Source organism: Lactuca saligna, chromosome 4 (genome assembly GCF_052625555.1).
Source record: "Lactuca saligna cultivar CGN05327 chromosome 4, ASM5262555v1, whole genome shotgun sequence".
Taxonomy (NCBI): domain Eukaryota; kingdom Viridiplantae; phylum Streptophyta; class Magnoliopsida; order Asterales; family Asteraceae; genus Lactuca; species Lactuca saligna.
Genome location: NC_136420.1, coordinates 172,172,940 through 172,186,055, shown reverse-complemented (window position 1 = coordinate 172,186,055; position 13,116 = coordinate 172,172,940). Strand labels below are relative to the sequence as shown.

At 32.9% G+C, this 13,116-nt stretch overlaps 1 protein-coding gene across 1 annotated transcript; it reads left to right on the top strand.

Annotated features, from left to right (window-relative positions):
• Window positions 1-5,666: 5,666 nt before the first annotated feature.
• LOC145043086 (flavin-containing monooxygenase FMO GS-OX-like 9) lies at window positions 5,667-8,013 on the top strand. Its single transcript, XM_078991640.1, has 7 exons — window positions 5,667-6,273; window positions 6,414-6,484; window positions 6,565-6,723; window positions 6,797-6,879; window positions 6,967-7,102; window positions 7,240-7,413; window positions 7,506-8,013. Exons 1-7 carry the CDS (start codon window positions 5,721-5,723, stop codon window positions 7,704-7,706), a joined length of 1,377 nt encoding a protein of 458 aa, XP_078847766.1. The 5' UTR covers window positions 5,667-5,720; the 3' UTR covers window positions 7,707-8,013.
• Window positions 8,014-13,116: the final 5,103 nt, after the last annotated feature.

The window sequence follows — 13,116 nt, the reverse complement described above, 5'->3', positions numbered from 1 at the left end:
TGGTCCCTCTTCGAGTTTGTGCTTTGGATCTGGACTCAAAGAGGTCCAGAGACCTTAACCATTGGAGCTTTTTGGGTTATTATGGAGTCATTGGACCTAGGTGGTTATTTTTGGGACCAAATCACCTTTTGATGCCTTGTGGGGGTTATACAAGCATCAAGTTCTGAACTTTACATGACATTCATGCTTGGGAAGGTTAGATCTATGGTTTGGGAAAGCATATCTAACCTCAGAAGGTCAATAAAAGTGTGCGCATGGCATGAACTCGGTGAGTTGTTCTTGGGACTCGGCGAGTAGGGTTGGGGTTTCACGTAAAGTGTTCAGCGAGTGGACTCGCCGGGTTGGGGGATAACCCAGTGAGTCAGGGAGAGTCAATATGGGATTGAGTCAAGCCGGAACTCGCCGAGTTGTTCTTGAGACTCGGCGAGTTGATTCGTGGTTGCCCTACGATTCATGTCAGGTGAAACTCGTCGAGTTAGGGGAGTGCTCGACGTGCCAAGAAAAGATCCGAGGGAGTCAGTGAACGCGTTGGACTCGCCGAGTTGCTTTGGTGCACTCGCTGAGTCCGGTCAAAGTTGACCGTTGACCAGAGTTGACCAGTGTTGACTTGATAGGGATAGTCAAACTTAGTTGTAAAAGTGTTAAGTAGAGATATATTGTATTATAGGAAGATTATAGTTCGGGGGATCGAGCATGAGTGATTCCAGGGATTTGCGAGTTATCGAGATACACGAGGTGAGTCTTCTCATTATACTTTACCTTGAGTAGGTAACCAGAGTTATGTGATAGAGTATTTGTATGCTGTTATGTGTTGTACTGCATTATTTCTATGTGATTTATGTTGTGCATGTTTACAGAGTTAGAACCGGAAGGTTCCCAAAGTTAGAACCTGAGGGTTCACAGAGTTTGGGTGCACAGACCCACAGAGTTATAGCCTCAAGTGGCTAATATGTGTTATATGTGGTATTTTGGGGAACTCACTAAGCTTTGTGCTTACAGTGTTTGGTGTTATTTGTTTCAGGTACTAGTGACGACCGTGGGAAGGTGCCGGCTTGATCAGTACACACACACGGGATTTTATGTTATGAGATCTTGGGATTTTTGTATGACATGAATTGTATTTCAACCATGGGTGTTTTTACGAATATTAAATGAATTATGTTTTTTATAAAATGCGAAAAATTGTTTTGAAATTTACGGTGTTACAATATTTTTCTCATACACAAACAAGTACATCAAATCAAATAAACCTAGATCATAGGTAGATATGAAGAGATGGTTGAAGGTGATTTATATGGAGACTAGGGTTGTAATCACTTAAGTAGGGCACATCTTCAAGCATAAAGCTTGCAACTCTAGTTTCAACTTTCATCTGAACACTCTATTCTCAAAATCATAGTTACCAATAAAAGCTAGGACTTTGAGACAGAGTTATAATCATGTGTGACACGAACAATTGCATATATAGAGAAAGAAACATCGAACTGAATTATAATTGTTAAGAGGTTAAAAGCAATTAAAAATGACTAAATTATCAAACAATCAAATCAAAAGGAATACGAATGTATGTTTGACAAAGAATAATTAGATATTATGAAAATAAATGGGTTGAAACAAAATGATCGTAGAGAATTACCTTTTCTCGTTAGCCTTACCTTGATATTCATTCAAAAGCCATGCGTTTTCCCAAAATATTGATTCCATGAATCGATTTTAAAGGCTCTACGATTTCAGAAGCCATGTGTTTTACCTCAATTAGATGAATCGATCCAAACAATCGATTAAAGAGGAAAAGGACTGGTGGTGATGGATGGAGAAGCATCAATTTCATGAAATTTAATGAAGCATCGCTAAACAGGAAAATGACTAGTGGTGTGGTGGATGGAGAAGTTGTTCGATCAATTAAAGGAGATGGAGAACCTACATCAAAGTGCACGGGCAAAATGCATCAAATTTTCCTGTTGGCTTCTTTATTACTGAACTCAATCAGGCATTGAGGACCAATTAAGAGTCAATGGTATCAAAAACACTGACCCAACAGAGCAAGACAAAAACAGCTGATCAGACAGAAATCAAAAAGGAACTTAGTCATTATTAAAAAAAAATCAATTGATTTAATAAACAAAATGAAATGAATATATTTTATACCAAAATATATAATTTAAAAGTAATTGTCAAAAACTTTAAAATTTTAAAATTATAGAACATTGTGGTTACATAATATATTATTTTGTATTTTATAACTACATGTGTGAAAAGTTTTATCATTTTTTACAGTTTCGAATATATATATATATATATATATATATATATATATATATATATATATATATATATATATATATATATATATATATATATATATATATATATATATATATATATATATATATACACGATAAAGTTATGACATATTTTAGTAAAATTATAAATTATAGGAGGAGACTAATAAAACATTTAAAATCCATAAAGAATAAGTTAGTTAATTTTAGAAATTTATTTTTGAAAATGTTAACCATTAAAGATGATATTTTGTAAATAAATAAATAAATAAAAATTGTTTGATAAAAATGGATGAAAAAATAATATAATAAAACTAATAAACATTTGTGAGATTAATAATCGGAGATGTTCTTATAAGCACATGAAATTTTTCCACAAGTTTTTTGAATATATGTTAATCTACGCTATTGTCTCTTATGAAAATTTACATTGATATCTAGTTTATTATCTAGTTTCTATAATATTATATTTTATCAGTTAACTTAATGCAATTCAGGCAAAAAAAAAAAATGTTATTCCATATTAGAGTCCATCTTAATACATTTATGTATCGAATTTTTTGTGATATAAGGTTTACATACGCAAATAAAAAAATATATATATTTGTAGCAAAACTAAACTTGGGTATGCTGTGAAAAAGGGAAAGGGCACTTTAATTAACCACTAGTTGACACTTTTTTTTAAAGAGAGAGTTTGTGTTCATCCATGTGTTAGTATCAAAACACGAGGAATCCTTGACACATACATGTTTAAAAGTTTTTTGGCCTTTTATATTATGTTTGTATTTATCTTGATTTCACATAAGAACACATGCCATACGAAATTTTCTATTAAAAATTTAAATCTTAATTTTTTAACCTTAATGTCGTATATGATTCTGAGTTTGTCCAATCATTGAAAAAAAAAAAAATTACCGTCATTAAAACAAAATCAAGACACAATATTATGTATGCCTCTTAATATGTCAAATTGGTATTACAAGATAAACTAAATATTTTTATACCATTTCAAATATCAATATTAAAATTACCGTCGTTAAAACAAAATCAATAGACTATCGTGGTCAACATGAGACTAACTCATTTGATAGAGGTTTTATATCTTAGATCTTAAATAGGGGTTATTGGTTCTAATAACCAATCTTTAAAAAAAATAGACAATATTATGATTGTATGTGAATATGTCAAATTGGTAATACAAGATATGATGTATGTTAATATGTCAAATTTGTAATACAAGATAAACTGATAAACTAACTGTTGATAAGCTAAATTAATAATGTTTCGTAAAAATTAATTAATAAGTTAGATATAATTAATGATATTTGGAATATATTTTTTTAAAAAGCTCCATAACTTCTTACGAGCTAACGTATAAAGCTAGTTTATAAGTTATAATAAATTATTTTATTATTTTACCAAACTGAAAATTAAAATAAACTAACTTATAAGCTAGTTTAATTTTACTAAACAACATCTAAACGTTTAATGTTCTTTCAAAAAGTAAACATGTAGATTTGAAACTGCTTAGCTCCGATTTGAAGGCTTTGAAGGCTAAGGTTGGTGAGTATGTGTCACATCCATTAAAGAAGAAAGATAGAAGAAGAAGAAGAAGAAGAAGAAGAGAAGAAATGCGTTGATGTGCTATATGGTGGTAACGGGGCTTAACACGACTTGAACCAGGAGTGGTGTTCTCTTAGCCTTAACGGTGTTATTGGCCTTCCATGTAGGATCATCCACCGGTGGAGCAACCATATCAACCTCTCTAATATATTAACATTTGATCTTACATATTGGTGACAATATACAAAACTTATTTTTCTAAAATTTTATCGTACTTGACAATTCATATGGGTTATTAATTTATAAACGAAAACACAATATTATTATGTTTTGTAAGATCAACGTTAGCAAATTATCAAGTACTCGAAGAAACAACATTCGATGCATAGTCAAATACATTACTCTAATAAACATCTTTTATGGACCCATTTTGTGGAAAATCAAATTTCTTTTGATATAGTAAGAAAAGTTATAATAAATGTAAAGTTTGTGCATTCAATGCAAAGTGCTCTCGGGCCTCACTCGTAAAAAAGAAAATTGGTAAATTTCACTTTTGGAAAGGTGAGACTGAGGCCGACCCGAAGCCATCACATGCGATAAATCATGGAACGGTAATAATATTTTAAAATGTAATATTTTAGTTATGAATTTTCTTTAGAAATATATCTAAATCAATCATCAAACTCTTATAACATGTCGATTTTGTCATGGGTCTTTTTCTTCAAAAACAAAACGGACCTAAAAAAAATTCTATATGTTGCCAAAATATAGCTTCACTAGTGATGGGCAGTTTCACTAGACGCTAGCGAGGCTAAAAATTTAACTACTTAGATATGTGAAAGGTCTATAATACATCACAAAGGGGTCTCTGTTGATTCATTAACAAATTTTTTGTTTCTTTTCTTATTTTTCAAACAAGTATAAATTACTTTACTAGTAAACATATATATATATATATATATATATATATATATATATATATATATATATATATATATATATATATATATATATATATATATATATATATATATATATATATATATATAAGTATTATCTTCGCATAACCATATTAGTTAAATCAATTTTATAGTTGTTAACGAAATTCCTAAATCATCAATAACAATTCTTCTAAACTTTAACAAGAAAGATTCGCCTTAAGTTTAGGACAAAAAATGAAATTGTTCATTTAATAAAAAGGAAACAAATGGGGCTTGAAAAGATAAAAATAGTCCCCACAAAGATTGCCCCTCCTTGAAGCCAAGGGAACATATATACATCGACTAACCAACACCCTTTCAAGGTATTCTACACACAATTTTCTTCAATGATGCTTTTTTTATCGTTTGTCTTTTAACCAACTATCAATTATAATAACTATATAAATAGGAAATATCCCAACAGAACAAATAATTTAGCGACAATTTTTGTAAAAACGATTGTTAATTTGTTACAAATTTAGTTAATTAAGGTCAATTTTGAGATTCATTAGGGGCAGAAACTACTTGTTTAGGAACCAACCACGTATCAAGACTTGCAAGACAACCTACATTGATGATCCTTGGACCCCTCAAAATTTGCAACTAAGCACATCCCCTTTAATCAACACTATGATTAATATGATTCCTACGTTCGTACATGTCACACTTTATTAGAAACGTAACTAGATGTATCATATGCTAAAAAGGAAATAGTTTAAGTAATCATACAACCAACTTCTAAATAGACAATGTTGGTAGAATCAGTTTTCCTAACTTTGTTTTACTTTAGAAGCAATCTTTTTATTTTTTTACATAACTCTCACTATAAAACACCTTCCAACCTTCACACATATGCATCCAACTCAATCACCCTTCAAACACACTCCCCCACACGATGGTTTCAGCAAGGAATCCACCGAAGTATGTGTGTGTCATAGGTGCTGGGCCATCGGGGTTGGTGGCTGCAAGGGAGCTCCGGAAAGAAGGGCACACAGTCGTGGTGGTGGAACAAAACCATGATGTTGGAGGCCAATGGCTGTATGAACCTAAAGTTGAGGGTGAGGATCCTTTAGGAAAGGGTAAGGCTTTAAACGTTCATAGTAGCATGTATGAGTCTTTAAGGCTCACCTCGCCTAGGGAGATAATGGGGTTCACAGATTTCCCTTTCTTGATCAAGAAAGGTAGGGATACAAGGAGATTTCCAGGCCACAAGGAGCTTCTCTTGTATCTAAAGGATTTCTGTGAATGGTTTGGTTTGAGGGAGATGATTAGGTTCAATACTAGAGTCGAGTATGTTGGGATGTTGGATTATGGTGAGTTTGGAAAAGATTTGAGATGGGTTGTTGAGACTAGAGCTAAAGATTCTGATAAAGTGGTATCAGAGGTGTTTGATGCTGTCGTTGTGGCCACCGGACACTATTCCCAACCTCGGTTGCCTTCTATCAAAGGTCAAAATCTTCTCCGTCGTCTATTATACATATATACATATAAGTATATATGACTCTGTTTTTCTGTTTTTGTGTGTGTTCTCGTACATATACATATATGATATGTCACCCTCATCTGTTTCTACTTTCAAACTGTAAAGGAATGAGTGCATGGAGAAGAAAGCAAATGCATAGCCACCTTTACAGGGTCCCAGAGCCATTTCGCGATCAGGTAACCAAAGATTTTTTTTCCTCTAAAGTACTAATCTTGATATCAAAAACCGGGTTTTTTAATGGCTTAGTTATTTGCAGGTGGTAGTGGTGGTGGGGAACTCACTAAGTGGACAGGATATATCAATGGAGCTTGTGAATGTTGCCAAGGAGATCCATCTTAGTTCCAAGTCGCTTCATGTTTCAGAGGGTCTATCGAAAGTGATCTCCAAACATGATAATCTGCATCTTCATCCGATTGTACGAATAGTCTTGAGTAGAGATTCCATAAAAAACACATGCAGGAATTTAACTTTATTCTAATGTGTTGCAGATAGAATGTCTACACGAAGATGGAAGGGTTGAGTTTGTTGATGGATCATGGGTTATTGCAGACACAATCATATACTGCACAGGGTAAAACAATAAATAAACCACCATAACTTTAGTCGTATACAAGCTTTGGTTTCGAAAGGAGGTGTATAAAATCATATATGCATGCAGGTATTCATATTCATTCCCGTTTCTTGACACCAAAGGAGCAGTAGCTGTTGATGATGACAGAGTGGGACCCTTATATGAACATACCTTCCCCCCAAACCTTGCCCCATCTCTCTCCTTTATAGGCATTCCTAGAAAGGTAAAAGCCATTTTGCTTTTAGTTACTTTAACTGCATATATACACTTTATGATCATACGGTTTCTTGATGTGTAATATACCATCAAAAGCTTTCTTTAACTTACTTTAATTAAGGGTTTTTGATTGATATGATGTAGATCATAGGGTTCCCTTTCTTTGAATCGCAAGCAAAATGGATAGCTCAATTGTTGTCTGGAAAGAGAGCTTTGCCATCAAAGGATGAAATGATGAAGTCCATACAAGAGTTCTATAAGGCTAGGGAAGCTGCTAGTATTCCAAAGCATAATACTCATGATATAGCCGAATTTGAGGTAGACGCATGAATGGTTATAGTTTTCATGGGACTTATAGAGTTAGTTTTTGTAAATTTTCTGGAATACTTATTGCTTTTTCGATCTTGCAGTATTGTGATATGTATGCAGACTTTGTTGGATTCCCACACTTGGAAGAATGGAGGAAAGAACTTTGCATTTCAGCTCTGGTCAACTCAGATGTGAACTTGGAGACTTACAGGGATTGCTATGATGATGAAGATCTGCTTCAAGTTGCTAAGAAAAGTCCTCATTTTACTCAACTTGAACCTGAAGCTTTTTGTTCCCTGTAAACTTTAATTAAGTTCGATATTATATAAGATATATAATATGATTAGAATTCCACCGAAGGCTTTTGTTGCTTCTGAAAGCAAAGATGAATGGAATGCTTTTGCTTTCAGAAGCAAGATAGTACAACTAGAAAAACTATGATTCGGAAAGACTCATGTTTTTTACTTGGACAACAACCCAACAATGGCAGAGATTCAAGTGTATCTTGTTGGATTTTGAATGTTGTGTCCTTTACATATTTCTTATGTCAATTTCTTAGTTTAATTTCATGTATGTTTGGCTGAATTCATGCCATGTTCTTCTTGTTAACCTATTAGAAGATTGGATTAACCATTATATTTAGCACAGCAGTGCACCCAATTCATCACCAGAACACCAAAATTACTTATTAGAGATATTACATTGAGAAATTTCAAATGACCAAAATAGTAACCACACTTCCAAAAAATGCCCCAAAAAATGAGCATTTTCAAGACTAACCGTCTACTCTCCGGAGAGACTTTTGTGGACTCGTGATAACGGTTGAATATTGGGGATTTTTTTCATAATTTAGCTTAGTCCGTAGTACGGTACCTAAGTCTCTTGTAGTAACTTATGCGGATTGGCGGAGTGCTGGTACTTTCTACTAATTAAGCAATATAAATTTCGATAAATCAGATTTTGTTTTTAATTTCGATAAATCAGATTTTGTTTTTTGTTTTATTGTGGAAAATTAACTCTTCAAGTGAAAGTTAGTTGGAGAATGATCTTTTACGTGGAAAGTTATCAAACCGTATATAAAAATTTGTTGGACAATTTCGTCTTCTGTAAAATAAATTATGTAATATATATATATATATATATATATATATATATATATATATATATATATATTGTTTTGGTCAAAAATCAACAAACGAATTTTGTAATCAAATTAGTAAGTATGGTATGATGTTTATTTTGAAGTGTTAAAAGCTAGAATGCTTAAGATTCTTGAAATATACCAAAGATCTTAGTCATGCTCAAGATCCTAGTTAGAAAACTAAGATACTTCTTGAAATATACCAAAGATCTTAGTCATGCTCAATATTCTAGTTGGAAAACTAAGATACCTAGAAAACCATTGGTAGAATTGATTTATCTTTAATTGAAAGGAAATGTATTTGAAATGTTTGTAACAAAAATAGATAAAAAATGATTTTATATAAGAAACTTTGTCAGATGCTAGAAAAGGTATCAAGATACTTCAAAATATCTTGATACTTGGATATGAAAATAGATAAATTATCGAATAAGTATGTAAACAATGTTGAAATCAAACAAGCCAATATAAATGAATGAAATCAAAGCAAGAACACAATGATATAAGAGGAAATCTTATAATCCTTTTGGATCTCCGGCATAAAACCTCAGGAGATGATAAACTCACATGCTTTAAAACTTATATTAAATCTTAAATAAATGTTACAAGTGCTAGATGATCATGGAAATAATATGTTTGTGCTCATGCGTCGAAAGTTTTAGAGAATAAGTGATTGTGTAAGTGTTTTGATCAGCTAGTCTTTATACACAACAATAATAACTAATATTTTAATAATCTTGTGATTCTTCTTGAAAATGATGGCAGTCCAAGATACTGAATAAATCTAAGATCTTGGCTTGCCTAGGATATTAATTTAAGTTGAGGGTACAAGAAAAGAAAGTTAAAAATTCTACCCATAGCAATTATACCCATAATTCTTCAATCCAAGATCTTAGATGATTGGAGATTTCTAGACTTGGAGACTAATTATGTTGATGTGTCGTGGCCCATATTTTGAAGGTTAATCTTATCCATCTATTAACTTGGGAAATTTGAATTTTGAATGGTCAAGATTTCAGCTTGAAAAACCTATTATAAACCTAATGTATTGCTTTCTTCCTCTAGTTTCTCTGTGAGCATTAGGCTTTTCTCCTTAGGTAATTAATATCTTTTGCCTTTTCGTATTATTCTTGTTTGTTTGATCACGGGAAAAAGTATCGTTCGAGTTAGGGCTAGATCTAAGAAACTCGTTGTCAAAAATTTCATATATTTAGGTTTGTTACTTGACAACGAAAGCAAACTGAGTAGATTTTCAAATGCCAACATTCATATGTTTCTATTGTCAGGTAAGTTTCATCAAGGTACAATCTTTAAGGTTCCTAGGCCAAAATTAAGGGTAGATTATCTTTCTCCATCTTGGTTTTGGTTCTACAAGTTTCCTTTCTCCATTGGTCTCTCCTTTCCTTTCCTTCCGTTGATTTTTGAGTTCTTTCATGTTACCAAACTCTCGTATGCCCAACCCATGCTAGTCGTTTGGCATATTCTATTTTGGATCCATCATCTTAATGAAACCGAGGGTTTGATTTTTGGGCTATCTGAAACAGTGAGTTTCTACAAATTCCAATCTTTTGGTTATTCTCAAATGGTTCTCAAAGTGAAGATTGGTAGTCCTCATTTAGTCTTAAAAAGTTATCCCACATATCATGATCAGAAAAGGAGATATTTCTTCCCTTGGACAAGACCTTTTTTCCCAGGATTGGCTAACTGATAGTAGGGGTTCTGTATTTTGTGTATTCTTATTTCGTGTTCTTTGATTGATTTTGATTTACTTCTTTCGCCATTGGATAGTCCTGAATCTTGACGATATTTGTCCTCTATAACAGGATACTAAAGAGAAGTCTCAAGAATTTTTGAGGCATTTAGTGGAGAAAAGAAGCGTTGGGCTGGTAGAGGCTTGCCTTTCGAATAACTTCAGCTCATCTATTACGCTAGATGGCTCAGAATCAGTCATGTCAACATGTATGTCGTAACATATTTCTACTTGATTTATTCTTATCTTGATTGTAATATTGTTTTATGATCAGGAGCAAGGCATACTTGTTCAGGTGCTCTCCTTAGTACTCCTCTCTATTGGATTAAAGTGTCTAAGCTTATAACTAAATTAGTATAAACTTGAAAATAGAAGCAAAGTCCTTTTTGGATTGCACTCATAACCAAAAATAGCTAGAAATGGTGTTAGGATATATATATATATATATATATATATATATATATATATATATATATATATAGAGAGAGAGAGAGAGAGAGAGAGAGAGAGAGAGAGAGTGAGGGGGGAGAGAGAGAGAGAGAGAGAGAGAGAGAGAGAGAAAGAGAAAGAGACAGAGAGAATGATTTATTAATATATTCTGTGATTAATATATTAATTAGAAATAGATAATTAATCTATAAATTTGTTATGTGATTACTAAATAACATGATATCAATAGTTAAATAATTGGTTTATTATTTGATAAATTATTAAGAAACTAATAAGAATTAATTAATTGTTAATCAGAATTAATTTGTGATTAATTAAAGATGCAAGAGGTAAATTGTAATTGTTTAATTGTTGAACAAAAGAAGCAATTCAATAACCATCCATGGTATGGATCGTTTTGGCTTGATTCCTAAGGTTTTTGGAAGCATCCTAGATGTAGATAAGGAAAAGTTTTGAAGTAGGATTAAATCTATTATTTAATTAATTCAAATCTTGTTTTTCCTATAATTTACCTAAACTATAAATAGCACCCCAAGACCAAAAAATTTCGTTCATACCTTTACCCCTCTCCTATTTCTCCTTTTTATTCTAGGATTTTAAGGGTTTTTGGTGTGAGCCATTAGAGGCATCATACTTTTGATGTTTGCTTTCTAAAGACACAAAGGAAATGATCAAATATTTATTTGATATAATACATCTAAAGGTATGTAAACCCTAATTCATGAATTTTGATTTTCATAGAGTTCCTTTAGGGCTCTTGAAGTTCATAGTATGTTGTTATCAATATGAGAAAATATAGATCCTTTATAGTTTGCATGTGAACTTAAGTGTTAAGATTTTCCATTTTACATGTATTGATAACCTATAAAACACATCAATGGTATCAGAGTATTTGTTTTATGTTGCCTAGTACATGAGATGAATTGGTCTTGATTAGGGTTTATCGAAAATAAACCCTTGCGATTGCAAATTTCAACTTTTACAAGGGTTTCTTAAAACCCTAGCCTCCTTGCCTTATTTTCGAAAATGTCTTAGGGTTTCTAGTTTCCTTAATTATTATTTTAAATGATTTAAAACTTGAATAATTAAAACATGGTATCCTTAATCTTATATTTCGAAAATTAGAAGGATGTGGATTAAATTTAAATTCATTAATTAATAATATAATTAAAGATAATTTAATTCCTACATGATTTACTTAATTTCATTAGTTTGTTTAATTGCTTAATTAAAAGATAAAGATAAATCACAAATGGTTTAATATTAATTAATTAAATGTTTACTTCAGATAAAGATAAATCACCGCTTTAATTCGTGAGAGGACCTTGTTGGTTTTGCAGTATGTGGCGGAGGAGAAGATACAGAAGGATCGGTACCATGATATGTTAAAGGATGAGATATGGGAGTTTGTGAGTATGTCTAGCTATAAGACATTCGATGAAATGATAGCTCAGGCTCTCATGTGGGAGATCGATTTAGAGACAGTCAGAAAGAGGAAGTCGATTCACGATCATGTATTTGAGGGCTCAAGGAAAAAGCCCAAGTTTGTAGATTTGAGACCGGGGGGCCAGTAGGGTCAGGGTCTATGCGGCCAATGTGGCTAGTCACATGGCGAAGCATGTAGGACGGGTGGTTCTAGTTGCTTCGAGTGCGGCAAGACTGGTCACTTCAGCAGGGATTGTACTGTCAATACCTCCTAGGGATCGGGTCTGATTTGCTATCATTACAATCAGAAGGGTAACAAAAAGGCTGATTGCTTGAGTATTGCAGCAGGGGGAGCAGTTGTAGCACCCGTTCCAGTGAATTTGAGGATCACCAACAGGCGCCAGGGCAAGGCAGAGGCATCATTTGTGAGGAGTCGAGCTTTCTAGTTATTAGCCGAAGAGGCTCACGTCGCTCCAAATGTGATTATGGTTATGTATATTCTCCCAATTTAAATTATTGATTTGATATGTATGTTTATTAGTATTTGATCTTATATAAGGGCGTTTGTAGCGAACGGTATTCTAGTTTTTTAATTATGTTTGATTCGGGTGCCACTCGATCATTTGTATTTCTTGTGCTTAGCAAGAGATTCGTTGATGCTCTAGGGGAACTTGATTGTCCACTAGAGGTAGAGATTGTCAATGATCATCCAGTCGGGTTTCGAGGGTTCATCGAGGTAGTCTTTTGGAGCTATTTAGCAAGCGGTATCTAGTTGATTTGGTTCCTATTCCTTTGCACGATAGCAAGGTGATCGTGGGAATGGATTAGTTGAGACCTAATGGGGTGATAATTGACTGCGAGTACTAGTTACTTTTGGTTCGAACCCCAATTGGGAGAGAACTAGTTGTTCATGGCGAGGGTGCTTAAGGTGGACCAGCTCTCTATT

What these genes read in the sequence shown, in the direction of transcription:
- LOC145043086 (XM_078991640.1), top strand. Translation starts at nt 5,721, where the DNA reads ATGGTTTCAGCAAGGAATCCACCGAAGTATGTGTGTGTCATAGGTGCT. An exon ending in CAGAGCCATTTCGCGATCAG is followed by an intron (nt 6,485 to 6,564) that starts GTAACCAAAGAT and finishes AGTTATTTGCAG; the next exon opens with GTGGTAGTGGTGGTGGGGAA. An exon ending in ATGATATAGCCGAATTTGAG is followed by an intron (nt 7,414 to 7,505) that starts GTAGACGCATGA and finishes TCGATCTTGCAG; the next exon opens with TATTGTGATATGTATGCAGA.